This window comes from Camelus dromedarius, chromosome 1 (genome assembly GCF_036321535.1).
Source record: "Camelus dromedarius isolate mCamDro1 chromosome 1, mCamDro1.pat, whole genome shotgun sequence".
In the NCBI taxonomy this organism is placed as follows: domain Eukaryota; kingdom Metazoa; phylum Chordata; class Mammalia; order Artiodactyla; family Camelidae; genus Camelus; species Camelus dromedarius.
Genome location: NC_087436.1, coordinates 120051714 through 120074674, shown reverse-complemented (window position 1 = coordinate 120074674; position 22961 = coordinate 120051714). Strand labels below are relative to the sequence as shown.

Below are 22961 nucleotides of genomic sequence, written 5' to 3'. Positions count from 1 at the left end.
GAGGTCGTGAGCTCGGGCCTGGCCGGAGCACAGCCTGCAGGACACCTGGGTCCACAGGCAGGAGAGGCATGTCTGATGGTGGGAGGCGTGGCCTGTGTGTATGACCCGGGGATGCCCAGGTGACAAACGACCCAGCTAGACCCACCTTTCAGAGCTGGAGGACCAGGTGACCCTGCCGTGCCTCCGTGCCCCTCATCATCCTCTGCCTGGGGCATGGGGTGGGCGTTGGCTGGTCCGTCCGAAGTAACTAGGGACACTTCCCTTGTCAGAATGAGGCCCCCGTCCTGGAGGGGGAGGCGAGGTCCGTTCTCCAGGCTGCCTTTGGTGACAGGAAAATCATCCATGTGCTCTCGGCGCCCTTCGAGAAACCACGAGGCAGCCCTCCTGCCCACCACTCTGTCCGGTGGAGGGTCACTCGTCTCCCCGAGGGGCCCGGTTAGGCTTTATTAAACCTGCTTTCAACTGATGCTCCTCCAGCCCTAAACACGAGTCACGTCCTGGTGGGCTGTCGGATGGAAAGGTAGCGCCTCGTTAATTTCTTATAAAACTTAGCAAAACGACACCGGGGCTCTTGGCTTTGCTTCTTAAAACCACGGGGACGACTCGGGTCTCCATCACGTGAGCTGTAATTCTGGGAGCAGGCAACACAAACCTTCCCCGGCATAAATCAGGAGCCAGCTCATCAATGGGAGGCAGGGAAAACATGAGCCGATGTCTGCGGCCCAGAAATTTTACGATGGAAACTTCATCAATTTTATGATGCTGTTAAAAATGGCCATCTTTTCATGTGACAGGACCAATTAGTCAAGAAATGGTGTAGGAAACGTAGCAGGAACAAGGGCCCAGTGAAGTGGGTCCAGTGTACGGGTCTCCTGGACTGAGGGGCTAATCCCAGCTGGTCCTGGACGCCGAGCGGGCTGGTCTCTCCTGGAACCGCACCCCCCTCCCCCGGGCCAGTGCAGAGCCGAGAGCTGACCACTTCCGTCCTCGGGGAGGCTGGCCTCCGACCGGGAGGGCTGTCCGTTTACTAAGCATGTCTTCTTATTCTGATGCTCTGACACCCGGGACCTCACTGACCCTGGAGGGACAGCCAGTTCCTAGAGACGGTCAAGGACTCACCAGCAAACACACAAGTTCATGTGTGAACCAACCAGTCCAGAGTCCACACCCCCACCACCTCCTTTATGAGGCTCACAAGTCTGGACCACCATCCCCCTCCCTCATCACCCCAGGGCCAGGTACCCCACAGCTGGGGCCAGCCCTGCGTCCCAGAGCAAACTGAGATACCCAGACCGGCCCCCCAAGGCTGCTTGCCCTGCCTCGCTTGTTCCTTCCTGTGAAACCACTGAAGGCTCTTCCCACCCCCACCCCCATCCCCGCCCCTGGACGCCTCAGTGCTTCCCCACCTGGCCCTGCGTGGCCTGGCGGGGTGCGGCCCCTCCTCTTGGGAACGGGGAGTACAAGGAACTGACCTTTTCAGTGGCAGCCTCTCCTGACCTGCTGGCCTCCGCATGCTGCGTAATAATAAAGCCTGTGGTTTAAAACACCCCGGTCCCATGGAAAAGGCACAGCTGGGCACCGAGTGTCTGCTGCACACATATCGAGTGACGAGAGACTTACCCGTCCCTGAAACGTCCTGCAAGACACTAACTGAGCTGAAACCCCTTTCTCTGTGGGTTATCTTCCCAGCAGGATGAACACTCCTGTTTTCTTCCACTAACCATTCATTCACTTACTCCTTTGGGGAATATTTACTGAGCACTCACTGTGCTGGGGGCACTTGGAGGCAGGAAAGCCGACTAAACTGGCAGCATCTGCCCCTCCCTGCAGCTGGTGACAGACACGCGTGTTAAACAGGCGACCTCGCTAATACACACGTCATTATACGTCGTGGGCCAGGCGTCGTGAAGCCAAAACAGACGTCACGGAGAGCCAGCCCAGTCCCCGAGATCCCGCCCTGCCGCGGTCTTAAACCACACGCCCAACCCGGGGTCCCAGTCAGGCGTGTGGGGACGCTTTACCTTCTCTCTCCCGCTTCTGTGTTTGTCACGACAAATATTGTTAAGCGGTACGGACGCTACCACGATCCCTTTCTGCCTCCCACACTGTCCACAAGGGGCAGCTTGCCTTTGAACCACCTCTTGGTGGGTAAGAAGGTGTCTTTGTGGGTTTTCCCCCCATCTTTTTTCACTGAGGGACAGTTGATTTACAGTGTTGCAGGTGCACAGCACAGCGACTCAGTTCTACATACGTATATAAATCTATTCTTTTTCAGATGCTTTCCCTTTGCAGGTCACTACAAGGTAGTGAGTACAGCCCCCTGTGCGCCACAGTGGGACCTTGGTGGTTTTCTATTTTACGTAGGTTAATCCCATACCAGCTTTCCCCCACTTTGGAAAGTGCACAGATCACACGTTCTTGCACACTTTTAAATCTAAGCGTGCTCTTCTGCTTCACAAATGAGTTAACACTCAGACACAGCAGCCGCCTCCATACCCGCCCCCCGCCGGCCCCTCCCCCGGTCTCCGCCTCCGGAACAGCAGAGAAGTCTGAGCCCTTCTGACCCCCCCGCGTAAGTAGTCTGTTCATTCTGTTTAGAACTTTGTAGGACTTTTTTCTTCCGGCATCCCTGGGTGGGCGGGAATTTTTAGGACTTTTTCATCTTTATGGTTCAAATTCTGAAATTCTTAGAGAATGGACTTGATACTGTTACCGGGAAAAGGGAAATGAGAATTACCTCGGTTCTTAGTCTCCCGGAAAAAAAAGAATTTTTAACCAGAGACAGCGTGATATCAGCAAGATTTTTATTAGGAAAGTAAAATGGTAGTAAAAGATGGTACACCCCCGAGAGCTGGGAGGGGCCGTCCGAGAGAGGAGAGGTGGCGCCGCTCCTGTTCTGCCGCCTTGTGTCCTGGCTTAGGGGCGCGTCTGTGATTGATTGATTGATTGACTGACTAACGGCTCAGGTTCTCTGAGTGATCAGGCTGATCGACAGCTCGGGTCCCTGGTGCTCTGGCGCACCCGTCCCCTTCGGGGCGGGTTCTTGCGCGGGAAGCACACGGAGAAGCCTAGGGAGGGCTCGCGCTGCGATGTTAATGACACTGAGAGGAGCCCTGGGTCCGGTGGCGCCGGGTCCTCTTCTGCGCAGCTGCAGCGTTTTGATTTTAACTGGCTTCTTTTGCTGGCCTTCATTTAGAGAAAGTAAAAATTTCTGGAGTCCCTTATCCTGAATGCAGACAGACTGTTATTTTCTGAGTTGCTCCTCCCCTCCCCCACCCCGCCCGGTGCTCATTTCTGTCTGACTTACTGCGTCAGCCTTCGGAGCTGCAGGCTCAGAGTGTTCTCAGCTGTCTGCGGGGGTTGATTCCCGAGGAAGCCTGCTGCACGGTGAGCTCACTGGTCTCTTACAAGGCTTTTATCCTTGTCCCTCATCCCTTTCCCATGTCTGGAGATGTGCAGTCCGCTCTCTGCAGTGGGGACACCGTGTCACACAGTCACCTTCTGCTTTTGATTGTCCTTAATGCAAGTAAATGCTAATTCTGTTCTCGCGTCTTCACTTTCCTCCCTCATCTCCCTCCGGCGACTCCCCTTCCTACTCAGGCTGGGACCGCCACTATCTTGTTTCAAAGACGGTGTGGTTTCTTGCATTTCACATCGAGATGCGATGCATACAATTTCTAAAGTTTCCTCCAGCCCCCTGTAATAAACTCCCCTCCACAACCTGTGCCTTCTCCCCGCACCCGCCGCGGCGCTCCCGCTGTCTCAGGGCAGCCTGTCTTCCTGGCCCCGCTGACGCTGCGGTGGTTTCTTCCCAGTTACTTCTTCTTGAATGAGGAGCGCTCCCTTCAGACCACGTATTTCCCGCTCACGAGCTGTGTGTCCTGTCTCCGCCTTGCTGCCCTTTTATATGCTGAAGGCATTCTTGTTTTCCATGTTAATCTGGAAGGCAGAGTGAGGGGCACAGGCCCCAGACCAGTCGTGAGTATCCAGCAGGCCATCACTGAATGTGCATGTCTGGAATTGACCCCGTGGCCTAGTGTGAAGCCTGTAGATCAAGCATTTACTTCTTCATCTGCGGTGGTTCTTTGTCCCAAACTCAGGGACATGTTGTGGCCCCACTTCTGGCTTGGGGTGAGGGTAGGGGCACGTGTGGCTCAAGATAAGGACAGTGAGCTCTAGGGATTCCTTTGGGATGACCATGTGACCTGGCCAGAGCCTCTAGACTTTATAAGAGGATGATGCCCAGTCTGGAGCTGCTGCAGCCATTTTGTGACCTGAGAACACCTACGTGCCTCCGCCTGAGCAGTGGACTGTGGCTAGGAGAAACAGTCACACCAAAAGTCTCCATATAATACTGTGATGCAAAGCTCGAGGGATGTAGGTTTCTATTCTGAGAGTGACTGCCATGCACAGAGACTGCTCACTTTAGGACCGAAGATGCTACCAGGGATACACCTGTAGCCGGACAGATGGGTGGTCCTCGTGCAGTGAGGGAGAGCGTGCATCACCGGCCCTGGGGGGAGGCTCAGTCAGAGGGGCTGGGAAGGCCTGGCCAGAGGGTGGACCGCGGGAGGGGGCTCGGGACGACTCAGGTGCTGTCGGGAAGCGGGGCCCCGCTGTGAACCGGCAGCTCGATGCTCCAGGCTAGAAGGAGGGGCTCAGGAGGCTGAGCCTTGACGGGTGAAGGCATGGCCCCCACTCGCTCAGCCGCGAAGGCCTGGGGTCACCTCTGGCCGGTCTGTGCTCAGGTGTGACACTCTCAGCTCTGGCCCGTTGCTCGCAGCCACAGAGGCCTGGTGACGTGTGTGCAGACAGAAGGCCCGGCCCCACGGGGCTGGCCCAGCCGGAGCCGCCTGTCGGGGCCGCTTTTCTCTCTCTCGGTGCAGTGGGGCTTTCTCAGAAGGGTCCTGATTTCAACTTTGCACAAATCCCCGCAGAAAGGGTGTTGATTTTGACACCAGCCTCAGCACCTGCTGGGGTATCTCCTGCAGGGGGACCCCAGCTGTGCCTGACGGATGGGGCTCGGGGCCTGCCAACTGAGAAATGAGGTGACCGCCTCTTCTGGGGGTCCCCACAGGCAGCGAGTGCCCCTCCAGCCCTGAGACGGCTCACCTTCCCGAAGGAGGCCGCCAGGCCCTCGGAGGGACCTGTTTTCGACGATGTAGGATTGTCTTGGCTTCCTCGGTGACTGGCCATTTCTGCTTGAGTGGCAGGGTCGGGGCTGAGGACAGCGGCTTTGGAGGAAGTGTTTTTCCTCCACTGATTCCAATCTGTCTGTTCCACTGAGATTCACTGCTACCTGATGACTCTGGACTTGGGTGTCTTGGGTGAAAGCCAGTTTGAGTCCTCCAGGAATTTGGGGTTTTGCTGGAGGTTTAGAGCAAAGCCTCTTATTTGGGCTAAAAATGATTTTCCCCTCCAAGTGCCTCAGTTCCCTGGTCTGTAGACAGGGGACCCTCACGCCTGCCCTGCTGACGAGAAGTGAAGGTGTGGCCACAGCGCCCGCACTTTGTGGCCGGTCACATGGGCATGTTTGTGTCCTCGTCATCCTGACAGGAAGCTGTCACTGGCTGTGACATGGGGCAGTCCTAGGGCTGTGACCCCTACAGGGTCCCCGTGGCCCCCACGTGGCCCCCTCTCCGAGTCTGGTCCATCATTACAGGAAAAGTTTCCAGGTGCATCGACGTGGGAGGAGCAAGCCTCTCATCACACCTGCCGGCCCTTCCAGGGGGAAGACCCTCGAAAGAGCCCCCGGCACGCTGACGCCAGCCAGAGAGGAGGGAGTTCTCGCCCCCCTGGGTCCTGGCGGTTAGAACAGGGAGAGGAAATGGCCCAATTCCGACGTCCTCCAAACACACTGCTGGTGCCGCCTCCACGTCTGTCTTGTCTCTCCACACACACTACACACATCACATCACATCACACTCACACACACGCACACACAGACACCACGCACACAGATATGTACACACTCCTCTCTGTCCCCTGGGCGGCATCCCAGCCTGGATGGTCCCAACTCCTGCCTGTCTCACCGCCGCCTCCTCCTGGTCCTGCGGGCCCGGCTCAAATGTGCCTCTCATGGAAGATGGGTTCGGGTCACTGGGCCCCTGCTGGACCATGTGGTCACTGTCAGCTTCCCCACTGGCCTGGGTTCTCCTTCAGGGCCCAGGGGTCTCATCTCGTCCACTCGCGGGTCCGGCCCAGGGCCTGGCACCGGCTCAAGGGGCCTGAGGTCTGGGAGGAGGTGTTTGAGGTGTTGACACTAAACCCTGTCTGCAAGGATGGATTACAGCCCAGAGGAGGGGGGGGGGTGTCAGTGTGTGAGTTGTGTGTGTGTGTGTGCGTGTGTGAGTGTGCAGGTATATGTCTGTGTGTCTGTATGCGTGTGTGTGTGTGTGCGCGCGCGCATGCAGGGGTGGCGGGCTGCTCTCACATCCAAGCCGGGCCACACTCACCTGCCCCCGTCCCCCTCAGACACCAAGTGCGAAGCCAGAAACAGAAGGCCGCCACTCCAGGTGTGCGGAGCAGGCCCCTTCTTTTTTCCTATGCAGCCACGTAGAGGGCCTCCTGGAGCAGCTTTCCCAAACCCGAGGGCTCCCCGTCAGGGCAAAGGCCGCCCGCTGACCACGACGGGGCTTGCCCTCCAGCTCCTGGCTCCTCTCGCTGCAGAGGCCTCCGTGCCTCCCCGGGCCCGTGGCTGCGCCCCGGGGCCCCTCCGCCGGCCATCGGGGGAAGTGAGCCACGCTGGGGGAAGTATGTGAGGACGCGGTGACATTACCACGTTGCAGGTGGCACGTTCTGGATCCAGCAACTGAGACGGTCAGTGTCATGGCCCCCTTCCTGCTCCCAGCCCTGCTCGGAGTCCCTGGTCCCAGGTTCTGGGGCCAGGGTGTGTGTGTGTTCAGGGAAAGGTTTACAAACAGCATTATAATAAGGCAAACACTGATCATATTCATTTAATCTTTGTTAAAAGCATCACAAATTATTTATTGATTTTTAAAAAGGAAAAGTAAGAAAGAATTGATCGCCTCTCTGTATGTGCATATACGGAGTCTGGGCTCGACCTGGTGGAATGGAACATCAGCTGCCCACAGCAGGTGCCGGCTCGCGCCCGGGTGCCCGGGGGTCCCTGCACGTCAGATAGACCCTCAAACGTGTAACCAGATGACCCCGCAGACCTACGTGTCCATCTATATGGTTACAGGGCAGGAAAAGTGTAAGGTTATAGATGCCAACTCTTCCCCCAAAAGGTTTTTAATAGAAATAATAACATAAAATACAAGAAAAATACAAAGAGCTAAGGAGAAACCCCACCCAAACAGCGAGAGACGGAGCAGAGGGTCTGGGGAGGTCCAAGGGGTTGCCACCCGCAGGCCCAGGCGAGCTGGGGGCTGTGTCCCAGGGACTCCGTGCCGGACGGTCCTGATGGGCGTCTGACCCTGGTCCGCCGCTCACCAGACAGGCCGGGTTGGGTGTGCGGCCGGACACAAGGTTTACTAAGGTGTGTCTGGAGACTGCAGGCGGGCAGGGAGCAGGCAAGGGCCCTGAAAATCCAGCCTCTTCCCACACAGACCCCCAGCTCCGGTCTCAGGTCCCCTGCCCCAGCCCCTCCCCAAGGAGGGTTTTGAGGACAACTTGCCAGGTGTGATCTGCAGGGTTGGGGCAGGCAGGGTGGGGAGGGGGATGTCTCTGCGCCTGCCCCTGTGACCTGCAGTGACCCCTTGCGAGCTGGTCTCAGAGTTGCTCTGAGTCCCCACGTGTGACCCCAGGGGGCTGGGCTCCAGGGACTCCCCCCAACTCCACAAAGACTGAGAGACTCCTGCGTGTGGGGCGGCCCTGGGCGTGAGGATCCATCCCCGGGTCCTCCCCCCCCCCCAGGCCCTGCTTCTTCTCTAAGGAGGTGGGTTAGCGTCCCCTAGACTTCATTCTGGACTCACCGCGGCCAGCGGGCTCCTAGCCTGGGCTGTGGTTTCCCCGCCGCTGAGGGGAAGGCCCCGACCACCTGGAAGCCCAGCCTGGGGGAGAGGAGTGGGGGGAGCAGGGGGTCCTGATTTTCAGTTTCAAGGCAAAAGGTGAAAACCCGCCCCCGTATACTCCTGGGGTCCCTGAATCTAAGCATCTGGGAGTGACCAGACTCGCACTGCACGGGGAGCAGAGGGCTGGTTCCTGGGGTGCCTCTGCTAATTGTCTTGCTGTGTGACCTTGGGAAAGTCACTCCCTCTCTGGGCCTCAGTTTCTGCATCTTCAAAAGGAGGGGCACACTCCTGGTGGCCCTTCCAGCTCTGCGTCCTAAACCTCTTCTGGTTCCTGGGTTTCTACCCGCGCCCCTCAAACTATGAGGAAGCACAGAACACTCCGCCCTTCCAGAGGCCGCGCCCCCCCCCCCACCCCGTGCCCACTAAGACGCGGGGCCCACCGTCGGGAAACGTGCTCGAGGGCGCCACCTACTGGCTGCCTGCAGAAGTGCAGGCACTGGCTCCCTTGGACCCCCGTGGGCCCCCAAAGGGGAGGGAGGGTGGGGAAAGTGGGGGCCAGGGAGAGCCTTTGCCCGGTGGGCTCCGGGAGACAAGGCTCCCAGGAGAGGCTGAGGAGCATCCCTGGGTGTTCTAGAAACGGGTTCCCGAGAATGGGGCTATTGCCTGGCGATAAAAATAGGAAGTTGAAAAAACCCTCCCCACCAAACGCAAACAGCTACCTAGAGAGGTATTTACATTATCTGCAGTTTAAAAACTGGAGGGACAGCGGGAGGGACTGGATTCTGGAGGGGTGGATGCCCTGCAGAGAGACGCCATGCGGGCAGGAGCCGCCTTCCTAGGGTTTGTGAGGAGGAAAGCAGGGCTGCAGTGTCCCTCTGCAGGGACAGGAGCCCGCGGTGCAGGGCCGGGTGGGTCTGTGGTTCTGAGAGTGCAGGCAGCCCAGCAGGCTCTTATCCCAGGCTCCAGGGGGGCCCAGCCTCGGCGTGAGGAGCTGGGCCCAGCCTTGGCTGGGGTGATGTGGTGTGGGCAGCCAGGGTGGCTGAGGACAGAGGAGTGACCAGGGTTTGGGGGGGGGGGTGCAGCCGGGCGGCGCCATGGGCCTGTGTCCAGGGAGGGTGGGAGCCGGCGGGTCCGCATGTGTCCGCGGGCTGGGCGGGCTTTAACTGGACAGAGGGGGCATCTGTCGCCTTGCGTGGGCGCAGCTGGAGGTGTCTTTTCCGAGGTCTCTGAGGGGGTGCCAGTCCCAGCCCCAGTGCCGGGGGCATGTGTGGTCCTGTGCTCTCCGCAGGGGATGAAGCGACAGACTGGAGAGAGTTCTGGGCGTGGGCCTCTGGTGCATCAGCTCACCAGGTAGCTGTGCATCTCCCGGGAGTTGATGCTCAGGACCACACCGGAGTGGTTCCCTGGAAACACAGAGACGCGGGCATGAACACACGCCCACCCTAGGCCGCAGGGCCAGAAAGAGACGGAGGGCCGTGCGGGACACAGTGTGGCCTCAGCCAGTGTGCGCGGGTCGTGCCTGGACGCAGGTGAGGAGGTGGTGAGGGTCTCTGGGCTTCCTGGGCGGGTGCCTGAGGGTGGGATCTCCCGGTGTTGTCACAAGCAGTGGACCCAGAGGGCCACTGGGGGTGAGGCTGCCACCCACCACACCCACTGACCTGCAGGGAGGCCGCCCTGGGCATCGGCAGCAGGGGGATGTAGGAGGGGCCGGGTCCCCCCCTGGTGGGGGGTGCTGCAGGGTGGCACGGCCAGGCGAGGCCCCGGGAGGCGGCGGGAGAGAGAAGGGCACAGTCAGGGTCAGAGACGCCAGGGTTAGCTGGGGGTCCTGGCTGAGATCTGACATCAGGGGTGGAGGAAGCAGCCGAGAGCATCCAGCGAGGCTGCGGGGGTACGGGGTCATGAGCCCCAGTTGCCGGGTGAGCCCTCATTAAGGCCCATCACCTGGCGGCCTCAGTTTTGTCATCTGTAACTTGGGGACAGTAATGGTGCCTCCTCTGAAAGACTGTGATGGGGCCCAGCAGGGAACTGCACCTGCGGATTTGGGCAGGGCCTGGAGCAGGCCAAGTGCTCCAGTAAACAATGCACTATTATTACTATTATTGCTCTTGGGGGCTCTCAGCAAACAGCTGCGGGGGCAGGAGAGCGGAACTCCTGTCTTCCCAGGACGCCCACCCCTCTGCCCAGGCTTGGGAAGCCTGGGTCCACAGGGAGCCTCAGCTGCCACCTCTCATGTGGGGTGTGACACCACCTGATGAAGGTGGGGGCCGGGCCATGCCGGAGGCTCTCCAACCACCCCTGCCCGGGGCGGCAGAGGGATGGGGCAGAGGGGTCCTTGGGGATGTGCAGGGAGCTGCCCTGAGCCTGGGGCTGCAGCCTGGGGGAGGGGCACAGGCTTTGGCTCCACCTCACGAGGGACTCGGGGAGGTTGAGTGGCCGTTCTGAACCTCGGCTGTCTCATCTGTCAAGCGGACACACGGCCAGTGCCTGCCTCCCAGGTTGGTCATCAGATCGTGTTGGGGGTCACTGGGCCTGCTCCTGGTGTGGAGTGAGGGGTTATTGTGTTCGAGGGGCTACAGATCCACTGGTCTGAGGATCTCAGCTGGGCTGGTGGGGGAAGGGATGATGGGGCCATTGTGCCAACAGTCAGGGATCCCACCAAGGTCGGGGAGCCAGAGGAAGGGCGGGGGTCTGCTCCTTGACCACTCTCGGGAGAAACTGTGGGACCCGGGCTTCGGGGCCAGGCCGGCCTGGGTTTGGATCCAAGGCCAGCCACTGTCCTGCTGTGCCTCCTGGGTGACTGACAACACCTCTCTGAGCCTCACCTCCAGCCATTTAAGAGGTGAGGATGGCAATTTCCACCTCTCACGGTTCCAGGGACACCAGGTACAGGTGTGAAAGGATAGAAGGACAGCAATACACAGGCGTCCACAGGTCTGATTTAGTCCCCACAGCAGCCCCAGGGCTCTGGTCATCACCTCGTCGGACAGAGAGGACACATCGCAGGGTCTGCCTGGCCCCAGGTCAGAAGGCGGCGGGGGGGACACGGGCGGGCAGGGAGGCGGGTTTCGGGGCGGGCGTTACCTAGAGTCTGTGGGTGGAGGTCATCATCTATTAACCCCTCACCCTGGATGGCGCTCTGCGCGCCCTGGCTGCGGCTCACGGGGCTGGTCATTTCCTGCTCCTTCTCGTTGTGCATCTGGGCATACACGGTCCTGCCGGGGCGTTTCCTGTGGGCAGAGGTGTGGCTCAGGGCTCTGCCCAGGACGCTGCCCTGCGGGCCCCAAACCACCCCTGTGCCTGGTGCTGACAAAGCTCCTGGGTCTGTCTCCTGCCCTGCCTCTGCTCCAAGCCACCTCCTCCAGGAAGCCCTCCCTCCTGTGAGCTCCCAGCAAGTGGAGTGCTCACTGTCCATCTGTCTCCTCTGAGAGCACGCTGCAGGGAGAGGGTAGTTTATCCTCCTTCATGTCCCTGTCACCTGGCACCTCTGGGAAAGCCACGTCCTGAGCTCTGGCTGGGTTGGCAGGTATGTGTTCCCAGGCAGCACAGGACACTGACTGGCTCTGAGAGGACTTTGCTGAGTCCTGTCTGGGTCCCAGGGCTGTGTTGTCCTCCCGTTCCCTCCTCTCCAGGGGCACAGGGAGAGGAGAGCTGGGATGGGGCTCAGGGCCCCCTGGGCCAGGCTCCTTTATGTCCAACATCCCAGTTAGTTGGAGCAAATGGCCCCATTTTACAGATGTGGGAACTAAGACTCTAGTGGGAGAACCAAACATTGACAGTTTTCTGGAAATATTTAGATGGCAGGATGCACACCCAGGCCCCAGGGTGGGTGGGGCTGTGATTGGTCCCAGGGGACTGTGGTACTTGGTGGCTGTAAACCTCTGAGACTTGGGGGCTAGTTCTTATGCAGCCAGGCCCAGCCCATGCCGGCTGATATGCCAACCAGGAAAGCCCATCTCTCTGGGCTCCACAGGCCATGTCAGAGCCTAAAGCCTCAGGACAGCTGGGGCATTTCTCTGCTGCCCAGCTCCTGTCTGCTCTGCTCTCCTGCCCTGGGGGACCTAGTGCTCCAGGGGAGCGCACTTACCCCATAATTGTGCTCCACTGTTTCCACGGCAGCCGCCTCCTCTCCACCTCCCCCCTCCCCCCGAATGACTAACTCAGTACTAAGCCCTCAGTGCACGGGGCACCAGGCTGGCCACTTACACCCTCCCCTCTCTCTTCTGGGCCTGACTCAAGGTCCTCCCCTTCCTCCTCCTTCCCCCTCCTCCAGATGCATGGCAGCAGTTTCCCTCTGGACCCTTTATGCTGCACGCGATAAATCCGAAGCAATTTGTGGAAACTGCAGTCCAGCCCTCAGAGGGTCTGAAGAACGCCATTTAAAGAGACCAAAATCCTGCCCCATTCCCCCAACCTGCCAGGCCTGCCTTCCGCTTCCCGGGCAGTTCCTGCCGCCCTGCAACCCTCAAAGTGCGCCTGGGGAAGCCCAAATGGGCATCTGCACCCAAACTGAGGTCGGAGGAGAAAGAGAAAGGGGCAGGGGAGGGGGCAACTCTGGCCTCCAGCCATTGCCTCCAATAAGGCTCTGACCTGGGAGGCGGCACCTAACCTGTTCTCAGACCCTGGGGACCCCCACACCCGGGGCCTGCGTCGGCCGAGCCTGAGCTGGGTCTCAGACGCGTGGTGACAAGGGAGGAGGGCATCGTAGGGTGCCTGCAGGGGCTGGGGGGCTGCGTCTGCTCCTGCCCCCCCACCCCTCCCCTCCCCCCTACTTAGTCCTCTTTTACAGATGAGGAAACTGAGGCTCAGGGAGGGGAAGAGAATGGCAGGGGCCACAGAGCTGGTCAGCAGCGGGTAGAATGGGGTCTTCGATGCTGACCCAGACCTACGGCCGTCTGGGCTGCCCCACAGGTTGGGGGCTGTTACTCAGAGTCAAGGGTGCTTGAGGACAGAGCCCCAGAAGGGTCCAGGGCTGAGGGAAGAGTGGGCTGGAGGAGGGACCCTTGGCCTCAGAGGAGCATGGAGTAGAGAATGAGCTGAGTTTCTCCATTGTCCCCAAGGGCGCGCTCGCCCAGGGAGACCCTGAGGCCGCTGGAGCTGAACCAGCAAGACGGGGAGAAACAGTGGGGTCAGATCTCGCCACTGCATTTTGCAGGAAGTAAGTCTGGTGACACTGCTTGGCTGTTATGCTCATTCCCAGGTCCAGAATCCAGGTGAGTTCAAATTCACCAGCCCCTTGGAGGTGCCCACAAGTAGTTCCAGCACAGTGGGTTACTAAACCCATTTTACAGATGCAGACCAAGGTCAGAGGGGAAGAGAGGCACTGCAACCCCTCCTGATGACTTGCTACCCCGCCCCTCCCACCCTGGGGGTCCTTGTGCAGCCCCTCTGTCTGGATGCAGGAGCTCTCAGGGAGACGGGGTGGACGAGTGATGGAGAAAGCGTGGAGGGGCACAGCCCGAGGTCGGACCCCTACTCCTTCCTCCTCAGCTTTGTGGCCCTGGGCACGTTGTTTAACCTCTCTGAGCCTGGGTTTCCTCATCCGTCAAATGGGCGTGGCCTCAGTGGGTGGAGAAGAGAGGAGGATGGAACCAGGGAGGGGTCCAGACAAGGCCCCTCCCCACCCACAGCCCACCACAGGCCCTCACGACCCTCTGAGGCCCTGCTGGGAAGTTGAGCCCAAGGCTCAAGATCAGCCCAGGGAGGGAAGCCTTGCCTTTTGAACTTGTAGAGGATGAAGGCCCCCACCGCGAAGAGCCCGATGACAAAGAGGACTGCCACCGCCCAGTAGCCGCCACCTCCTCCCAGCCTCGGAGAATCTGAGAACAAAGCAGGCCGTTAGCGGTCACCGTGGCACCCCGCGGCCTCCCTAGCTGGGAGGACGGCTCCCCTGATCTGGCAGGTTCTTCAGGCCTGGGTGTGGCTGGGAAGTGTGGGCAGATTTTACAGGATGAGGGGTCACGCTCTGCAGCTGCGGCCTTGGAGGAAACCCCGCCCTGGCCCCCAGGTCTCCCGCTGTGTAAACCCCAGCCCTGGCCACACGCCTGCGACGGCCGGAACTCCTCCGCCCAGACCTGCACTGTGCGGGCAGGGCTCTTCACAGGAGCAGAAGGCAGCCCTGCAGCTTCTGCGAAGCTCCTTGCCCCGCAGAGGGGAGGACAGTCCATGGGGGCGGGGGCAGAGACAAACGAAAACAAAAGCTCCGTGTTGCCTCTGCCAGGAGGGACAGTGGGGCCCTTCAGTCTGGCCGGGTTTCAACCGGGGCGACCACCCAGCCAGGAGGAGCATGTGGGCTGCGGAGGGGGCCCTCTGCTCCCCCCCACAGTGACGGGCATTGTCCGAGGGGCCGGGACGCACGCGCACCCACCCTGCAGGGCGAGCCCAGGCCAGGCCTCTCACCTGTGTCCACGTCCCTCATGGCCACCAGGACCCGGACCCCACCTCGCAGAAGGAAGCTGATCTTCTGTGCGTTCAGCGCCTGCTGGATGGCCGTGAGCCTCTGAAAGCACAGAGAGGGGGTGTGGGGGCCTCAGAGACCCATCCGGGGGAGCAGGACAGCCGGACAGACGTCCACCCCAACTCTCTTGTGCCGTGGGCCTGGGAGGGCCACTCAGCCTTGCTTGGCCTCAGTCGCCTCAGCCATAAAATGGGAATGCTGGCCACCAGCCAGCTCTCACCAAGAACCTACAATGGGACGCGAGGTGACCCAGACGGGGCCCTGCCCTCAGAGAGGTTCAGTTCAGTCCGGACCATGGAGTTGGGGAAACCCAGGGATGTTCCAGGAGGCCCCCAAGCCCGGACGTCATCAGAAAAGGCTTCTTGGAGGTAGAAGACCAAGAAGAGGACAAGATGGGGACAGGACAGGTGACCCAGGCAGGCGAGTGACCCCACACCCGAGGCGGAGAAGCCCCGGGAGGTGCCGTTGCTGGATCATGTGCAGGGGAGCAGCTGGCCTCTGGGGCGCCCAGCTGGTTGGCAACTCACAAGGGGTGTTCAGAAGGGAACCTATCAGCCCAGGTGGGTGTCAGGTGTCACCCTTCTGCACGGGTGGGTGCAGAGGTGCTGGGGAAGGAGGCCCTCAGAAGGATGGCGGTCCCCGCGGCTGCCGGTCCAGGGCCTCGGGAGGACATGCCTGGGGGGGCCTCTGCTTACCGCCTCCCTGAGCAGCGTGGTAGCACCTGCCATTCCACGAGGACTGTTCCCGGCTCACGGGACCGATGGTCCTGAGTCAGGGACCGTGTAAACAAGAAGCCACCAGCCCCAGACTTGAAGGATCTGGAAGACCCCTGGTTCTGCCCTTGCCCTCGTGGCCCGGAGGGGTCCCCTAGCTTCCTGTTGTCCCGCTGTCCCTGTGGGTTTGCCGGGCTGCACATTTCATACAGATGGAACCACACGATCTGTGGCTTTCTGTCCCGGCGTTCTTTCCCTGAGCGTCGTGTGTCCGAGGCTCATCCGAGTTGCAGCAGGTAGTAGAACTTCACCCCTTCTGCGGCTGAATAATAGTCCGCGGTGTGGTCACCTTCTGCTTATCCTCTTATCTGTGGGGGGGCATTTGGGTTGTTTCCACCTCGGGGATGTTATGACTGACGTCGCCATGAACCTCGGCGCGCACGCGTGCGTGTGGACACACATTTCCAGCTTTCTCGGGTACACCCGGGGCTGGGGCTGCGTGTCACACGGTAACTCTGTGCTGAACGGTTTGGAGACCCGCCAGACCGTTTCCATGGTGGCCGCACCTTTTACATGACCCTCCCCAGCAGTGAACAAGGGGACGGCTCCTCCACGCGCTCGCCTGCGCTAGTTACTGTCTGCTTGTTAAGGAAGTACAGCCTCCCTAGAAGGCGTGCAGTGCTTCTGATTCATGGTCGAGTCTCCAGCTCAGCTGGATGGGGGCTGGTTTCTGCTCTGTCCTGGAATCCATGCCCGGGGGGTCTCCTGGACGGTGTCTGCCCACTTTCCAGTGGCCCTTGCTGTGAGGTGGGGGTGGTGCGGCCAGCTGAGCTGGCACGCCCCCTGGGAATTCATCGAGCCTGGTTCCCTGGTCCCCCCCTATTTCCACATCACTGTGACCTTGGAGGCCAGAGGCTGTAGCCACAAGGGGGTGGAGGGCGGGCTGCCTGCATCCGACAGTGATGGGCCAGAGGTAAGCTTTTACGTGACGGTGAGCCTCTGAGGTCCCCCTGCTTGTGGGGATGACCACCAGACCCTCAGCGGTGGGCGGAGGGAGGACCGCAGTCCGGTGGCCACAGGTACCTTGTCGCCTGTGGGGCTCCTCTTCCTCGTGGGCCTGGGAGGGGGCAGGAGCACATGCAGGTCGGCCGAGGTGGGCAGCCCCGGCTTTACAACGGTCACCAGCAGCTCTTCAGGGATGCTGGTCTCCTGCGGGGACACAGAGAGCCACTCTGATCGCCTGCCTTCTCTGTCCCCTGCCACACTCCAGGGCCCCCAGGAACACCCTCTCTCCCTACTTGGCCTATTAAGTCCCAGCCATGCCTGACCCTTGCACACCATGGGGATGGTCCCAGCATCCTGAGGTGTCCCTCAGCCTTTTGCCTCCACATCAGCCTCTGCTCGGCCAGGCCCACCCCTGCAGTTCATTCCTCACACGGTGGCCAAGGTGAGCAGGCCCCTCCCTGGCGACATCTTCCTAGGGGTCAGGACTCCTGAGCATATAATTCTCTCAACCCACAAAGCTTATGCAGGTCCCTCTGCCTCCTGGAAGTCCCACTCCATGCACATTCATCTGGCAAACTCCTGTTCATCCTTCAATGCCCAGGACAATGTTACCAGCATTATTAATGGGCCAAAGGGCGGCATGGTCGGGGTGGGCCTCAGCCTGCGACAGCCTTAGATGACTCTAGGGGGCTTGAGGGCCAAGGGCTTCGAGGGCCTGACGCACGGCCTTTGCTTTCTGTGAGCTCCCGGAAGATACCAATCACCCTGAGTCCTCGCTCCATAGCGAGTATGCAGCCCAGGAGAGAAACCCAGTGAATCAATGAAAATCACTTTAAAGAGATTCTGGACCATTGAGGGACAGCAGCTGTGTCTTGGGCAAGCAGCTGGTGCTCACTAGATGTGCATGGAGGGAGCAGTCATGTCCCTACCCTGCAAAGTGACAGTCCAGCTATGTGTCCTCCAGGGCCAGGTAAGCGGCCCTAAATGGCTTCCAAACACTGTCGTCAGCCGCCCTGAAGGCCAGATCACTGGAACTGCAGGGCAGCCCACCTGTCCTCCCCTGCCCTGCCCTGGGGCCTCCGGCCCCACCCCAGCTTCTCTGAGGCACCCACAGCCCATAGGTGCTGAAGTGGCTCTGCCGCTGGTGGGCGGGGGGCACCTTGGAGAGGAGTCGGGACACCACCAGGCCAACGTCCTCTCTCCACTCAGGGGTGTTGGGATTGTGGGCGTCCAGGTCCTTGGAAAACTGCAGAGGCACCACCTGAAATTGATCTGGGAAGAAGCAGAGACGGGGATCTGGTCAGTTCCGGGCACCCGGCTCTGCTTCCTCCGTGGAGGGTGGCCACACCCCTGGACGGCCTGGGACTGGTCCTGGGTTTGGACCCTGTGGCCCACTTTTGGAAAACAAGATTCCTCCCTGTCTGTGCACCAGCAGCTGTCCCAGGCAGACCCATGTCACTGGCTGCCGTTTAGTAATAATACAACGACAAGGGCACAGAGATGGGGTGGTGAGGGCACGGCACTGACCTGGGAGGGCGCCCGGCACGCGCCAGCCTGTGAGACCTGCCCCGTGAAACCTGCCCCATCAACTCGCAAGGGCAGACACACCCTACGAGGTTGGCCTCCCGTCCCTCAGGGGTCCACGGACTTTGGGCTGGTCCCCCCAATGGAATAAGAGTCCCCTGAGAGCAGAGGCCCCACCTTCTCTTTCTCTCTCATTTCCCAGGGTCCCCAACTCAGACACCTATTCTAGGACCACCAGCAGCGGGTGGTGAAGCGACCCCTGCACCAGGAGCCTCAGAGCTCACTGTAATCTCTCCATTTAGCTCCTGAGCCTCTGTGTCCTCCTTTGTGAAGACGGAGGCTTTGCGGGGATGAGCAGCGCAAGGCACAAGTGTGCTGTGAACTATGAACTCAGCATCTTGCCGTGCGGTGGAGATGATTGCTTCAGGGCTCAGGGCCAGGGGTGCACGTGTTTGTGAATGAAGGAACGGGTGGGGGCAAATATTTAACTGATGTCTGCTGTCCACAGGAGAGGCTGTTTTTAACGTGAAATGAGGTTTTACGGGTGTGACAACAGCAACATGACACTGGGCGGGGAGGGTCTTGTCCATTCATTGTGAATGTCTCCCCCCAGGAGGGGCGTGGAGCCCCCGTGAGCACAGAGCAAGGGGACCCAGGCTCAACAGGACGCTCGACCACGTCGGCATCATGAGTCCTCCTAAGGTCAGACAGTCACGTGACAGTCCTCGGGCCTGGCTCCTGGGAGGCAGGCGGTCCGGTGCCAGTCCCGGCCCTGTTGTTGCGGGGGGGGCCTTCTGACGTCCCTCAGCTGCGTGAGTGCCGAGGGAGGCCAGGGGCGGCAGAGCTGCACACGCCAGCCCCTCTGCCCGGCCCGCCCCCACGCTGAGGCGCCTGAGAAGGAGGGGATACGCTGCCCGTCCCAGGGCGGGTGGAGGGACTCACCCAGCACGCGGACCACCTTGGAGTCCTGCAGCACCGAGGTCCCGCAGGCGGCCTGCACCGTCACACGCACGTCCCCTGTGTCCCCAAACCGTGTCGTCACAGAGTTCTCCAGGGAAAGCAAGGGCTGCGGGCACAAGCAGGGATCAGGGCCAGGCTGAACAGTGGGCCCCGCAGTCAGTCTGCTGCCCAGGGCCGCACTGAGGACACGCACTCCCCCGACTCTCATCAGGACGTGGGCACCTGGGGGCATGGGGAGGGCCTGGTTCTAGGCTCCCAGCACGAACAGGAGTCTCCCAGTCGCCCCTCCCCTCCAGAGGCCCCAAGACCCTCCCTATAGCCAGTGTCGGGGGCCCATGTGGCTGCGGGCTGGGCGCCCTCCCCATCCCTTTCATCGTCCCGCCCCCTCACTCAGCTGGGCGTGGCCCCTTCTTCCTCGGACCCCAGAGCCAGGGGGCACACACATCAGGACTGGGTGTCAATACCAGCTCAGACCTTGCAGACGGGAGACTGAGGCTCTGGGAGATGCGGTGACCGGCCCCAGGAGCTCAGCTGGAAGTGGCCCAGCTGCGACTGGAACCAGGGCCGGAGCCCCTCCCTCAGCCCTCCTCTTTCTAGGGAAACACAGCCCCTCCCGTCTGGGCTCTCTGCCGCTGTTTGGGGACTTTCTGACTGGAGGTGCAGAGCAGCAGTGCAGAATGAAGGAAGGATGCCCCCTTGGGGTCTCAAGGCCCCTCCCACCAGGCTTCTGTCCTCAGCTCCCCACTGCTTACAGGACACAACCCACAGCCCTGGGTGAGGCTTCTGAAGTTGGGCCCAGCCCTAGTGACCCCCTCCTCCATGACGCCTTCCCTGACCACCCCCACGCTCAAACCTGAAATGGCCTGTCTCCCCTGGAGCTCTCAGATGGGTCACCTGCCCCCTTCCTGTGACCCTTGCCACACCCTAATTCGGTCACCTACTCTGTTCACATGTCTTTCCCAGGAAAAGGCAGAGTCTGATCCTATACCTCCTGCGTCCACCACACTTGGACACAGCCGGACCCCACACAGCTGCTCAAGGGGGAGGAAGGGTTAGGGTGCGCCTGCCTCAGCTCCACGATGTCACCCACTGTGTCCTGCCCAACATGGAGGGCAGTGCCTGTCCCACTATCTGCCCCAAGTGGGAGCCTGCAGGAAGGAGGGATGGCCAGGGGCCCGGGGCCAGCATACCTGCAGGCTGTGACCGATCCACCAGTAGAAGACGGTGAGGTTGGGGTTCAGGGGCAGCAGCACAGCTGTGAGGTTCACTTCCTGGTTCACGCCAATGACAGGAACCACTTCAAGGTAGAGGGCCTGCAGGGGGGCTGCAGGGGCCAGGAAAAGGTTAGGGGTAGGGGGGATCGGGGCACTGGCCATCACAGGCTGCTTATTGTCACTGTCACCACCAACCTCACAATGTTCATCACCGTCATCACGACCACCATCTCCACCACCACCATCAACTCCATCACCACCATCATCACCACCATCACCACCACCATCACCATTATAATCACCATCACCACCACCATCACCATTATAATCGCCATCACCACCATCGTAACCACCATCACCATTATAATCACCATCACCATCACCATCACCATCGCCACCACCACCACCATCACCATTATAATCACCATCACCACCACCATCACCATTATAATCACCATCACCATCACCATCACCATCGCCACCACCACCACCATCACCATTATAATCACCATCACCACCACCATCACCATTATAATCGCCATCACCACCACCATCACCATTATAATCACCATCACCACCACCACCACCACCACCATCATCAGTGGGGACAATAAGCAGCACCACCATCACTATCACTACAACCATGACCACCACCACCCCCCCCTTACTGCTGCGCAGACCACTGGGGGTGTGGACTCGAGCCCAGCCTGCCTGTCTCCCTGCCCCGGGCTCCCTGTGCTTCCCCAAGGACCCGGTCTCTCTTTCACAGGGTGTGACGCTTGGCCTCAAAGGGGCGATGGACTTACGGTTGACCTGTACAAAGAGCACCGCCTCGTCGCGGCCTGCCATGTTCTCGGCCCTGACAGAGACGCGGTAGACGCCAGGACTCTCGTAGCGGTGCCGGATGGGCTCCCCAGTCAATGTGAGGTTCACGTACATGGCCTTGAAGCCGTCCCCGAGGTCCACCTGGTACTTGGTGGTCAGGACATCGCCCTGCAGGAAACACCGTGGGGCCACTGAGGAGTGGGTCGCAAAGCTGAGGGGCCAGTGGTCTCGTTCACTCGTTCACTCCCTCACTCCTCTCCTCAGAACGAGTGGGCCTGGGACCCCCAGAGAACCGGGTCTGTTCTGCCCAGGGGGCTCCCAGCTGGGGTGTGGGGTGAAAGCTGAAGGAAGGCTAAGGTGGGGCCGGGGCCAGGTTTGCATTTCAGAAAGCTGACCCAGCTGGGCGAGGGAGAGGGTCAGGGAGGCACTGCAGAGGTGGGCCCGGGGGCCCAGGGAGGCCCACTGGGGCCTGAGCCGGGAGCCAGGAGGGTGAGGAGGGACCTCGCACTTGCCGGACGGTGTCAGGATCATGACTAGAAAGATCTGCATGTCTGAAGACTTCCAGTCTCCCAGGAAATTAAGGAAACATTGTTTTTCCCTCTCTGATGCTGTGGTTTCTGAGTTTTAATTTTATCTCACTCTCTGCGGTACCAGAGTGATGCTCGGATGTAGGGGGTCTGTGCAGGGAGGGGCTCCCCCTGACCGCTGCCTCTTCCCTGCGTTTCACCGTCCACACAAGCCATCTAATCACCCTGTACACCTCCCCGCCACCAGCATCCTCCTCCCAGTAACCGTGTTCTCCTCACAGAGTTGGGGAAAGGAAACTGAGTGAGGGAAACAATAACTTTTTCAGCTTCGTGGCAAGAAGTTCTCATATTCAGTCTCATCTCTGCCCCATCACCCCTCCCTGACACCCCAACCCGACGGGGACACCCTGAAAACCATTTCCTAGTGATCAAGAACGAAAAACAGCTTCACTACTGTTTAGCAACCCTCTTATTTGACACCTGCCAAAACTTACAACTTGATATAAAAGAATACTTTTATATAAATTATGTTCATTTGATGTTCTTTACAAATATGGGGTCATAGGTTGAATAGTGTCCATCCCCTCCCACAACTCATGTCCACTTGAAGCCTCAGAATGCACCTTACTTGGAAACAGGTCTTTGCAGATGTAATGCATTAAGATGAGGTCATACCAGATTGGACAGGACCCAAATCCAGTGATTAGGGTCTTTATAAGATAAAGGAGGGGATTTGAGGCACTGAGGAGAAGCCACGTGAAATGGAGGCAGAGACTGGAGGTACCCCAGAGCCCCCAGAAGCTGCAGAGACAGAAAGGGTCCTCCCTTGGAGCCTCCGGAGGAACCCTGGCCCTGCCGACAATTTGATTTTGGATTTCTAGCTTCCAGAACTCTGAGAGAAGAAATGTGTGTTGTTTCAAGCCACCCAGTTTTGTGCCACCATTGTAACAGCCACTTACACGTATAAATTCTATTATCCCCATTCTATAGGTTGGAAGACTGAGGCTCCGAGTCCAGAACCCACAGGCTGGCCCACGCTCTGGTGCTGTCTCCATTTAAGGCAGCCTCATGGGTGGCAGTGAGGGGTCTCAAGTCCCACTTGCTCTGGGAGGGAGGGGTTTTCTGTGCTGCATCCTGGGAGCCTGAGTGGGACCTGCAGCTTGGACGGGCAGGTGCCACACCCACCTGGGGTCCCTGCTTCCTGCCTGAGAGTGGCTAAGGTCGGCGCACTTTTACCTGTCGAGACACTTCCTTGGTTAAGGCACCTCACCATAACCAGGAAAGTAGCAGTGTCAACGCAGGGAAAGGAGAAAACACAGATGGCAAACAGAAGGAGCCAGAACAGAGACACTGCAAAGTCACCTAGCACCCGCCACCCTCACGCGGGGCCTCCATGCAGGGCGTGTGTGTGTGTATTTACCACCAAGCACTTCAGAAACACGCAAATGTCCTGCACGCAGCCAAACGCCAGTTCACACGTAGGTGTAGGGGATAACACCGAGAGACCATGTCCCCGGGACCCACTTGCCCGTGCTAACATCTCGTCAGCTTCAGTATCACAACTTGGAACCCACACAGTTACACTTGAGATAAGGAACGGCTGAGTCATCGATGGGGTCCCCGCTTCGCATCCCAACTCCATGGCAGCCACTAACCTGTTTTCCATTTCTGTCATTTTGTCATTTCCAGAATGTTGTATAAGTGGAATCGGACCATATGGAATCGCTGGGGGGAGCTTCTCCACGCAGTACAGCTCTCCGGAC

At 59.7% G+C, this 22961-nt stretch overlaps 1 protein-coding gene and 1 long non-coding RNA gene across 4 annotated transcripts in view; one reads left to right on the top strand and one right to left on the bottom strand.

Annotated features, from left to right (window-relative positions):
* Positions 1–6955: 6955 nt before the first annotated feature.
* SORCS2 (sortilin related VPS10 domain containing receptor 2) overlaps positions 6956–22961 on the bottom strand; it is a 444959-nt gene continuing 428953 nt past the window's right edge. For 2 of the 3 annotated variants that reach the window (XM_064488331.1, XM_064488336.1), the window contains exons 19-27: positions 20653–20839; positions 19823–19956; positions 18615–18738; positions 17308–17420; positions 16227–16352; positions 14373–14472; positions 13690–13792; positions 11058–11203; positions 6956–9379 (exon numbers count right to left, since the gene is read on the bottom strand). In XM_064488331.1, the coding sequence (XP_064344401.1) occupies positions 9315–9379; positions 11058–11203; positions 13690–13792; positions 14373–14472; positions 16227–16352; positions 17308–17420; positions 18615–18738; positions 19823–19956; positions 20653–20839 (1098 nt within the window). In that variant the 3' untranslated portion in view covers positions 6956–9314. The remainder of the gene's footprint in view (positions 9380–11057; positions 11204–13689; positions 13793–14372; positions 14473–16226; positions 16353–17307; positions 17421–18614; positions 18739–19822; positions 19957–20652; positions 20840–22961) is intronic. The other variant, XM_031437870.2, reaches the window with a different exon arrangement.
* Positions 11200–20743, top strand: LOC116148468 (uncharacterized). Its single transcript, XR_010381974.1, has 7 exons — positions 11200–11499; positions 12247–13186; positions 13265–16116; positions 16414–16590; positions 17875–19406; positions 19596–19936; positions 20616–20743. It is a non-coding gene; the product is annotated as an uncharacterized LOC116148468 (long non-coding RNA).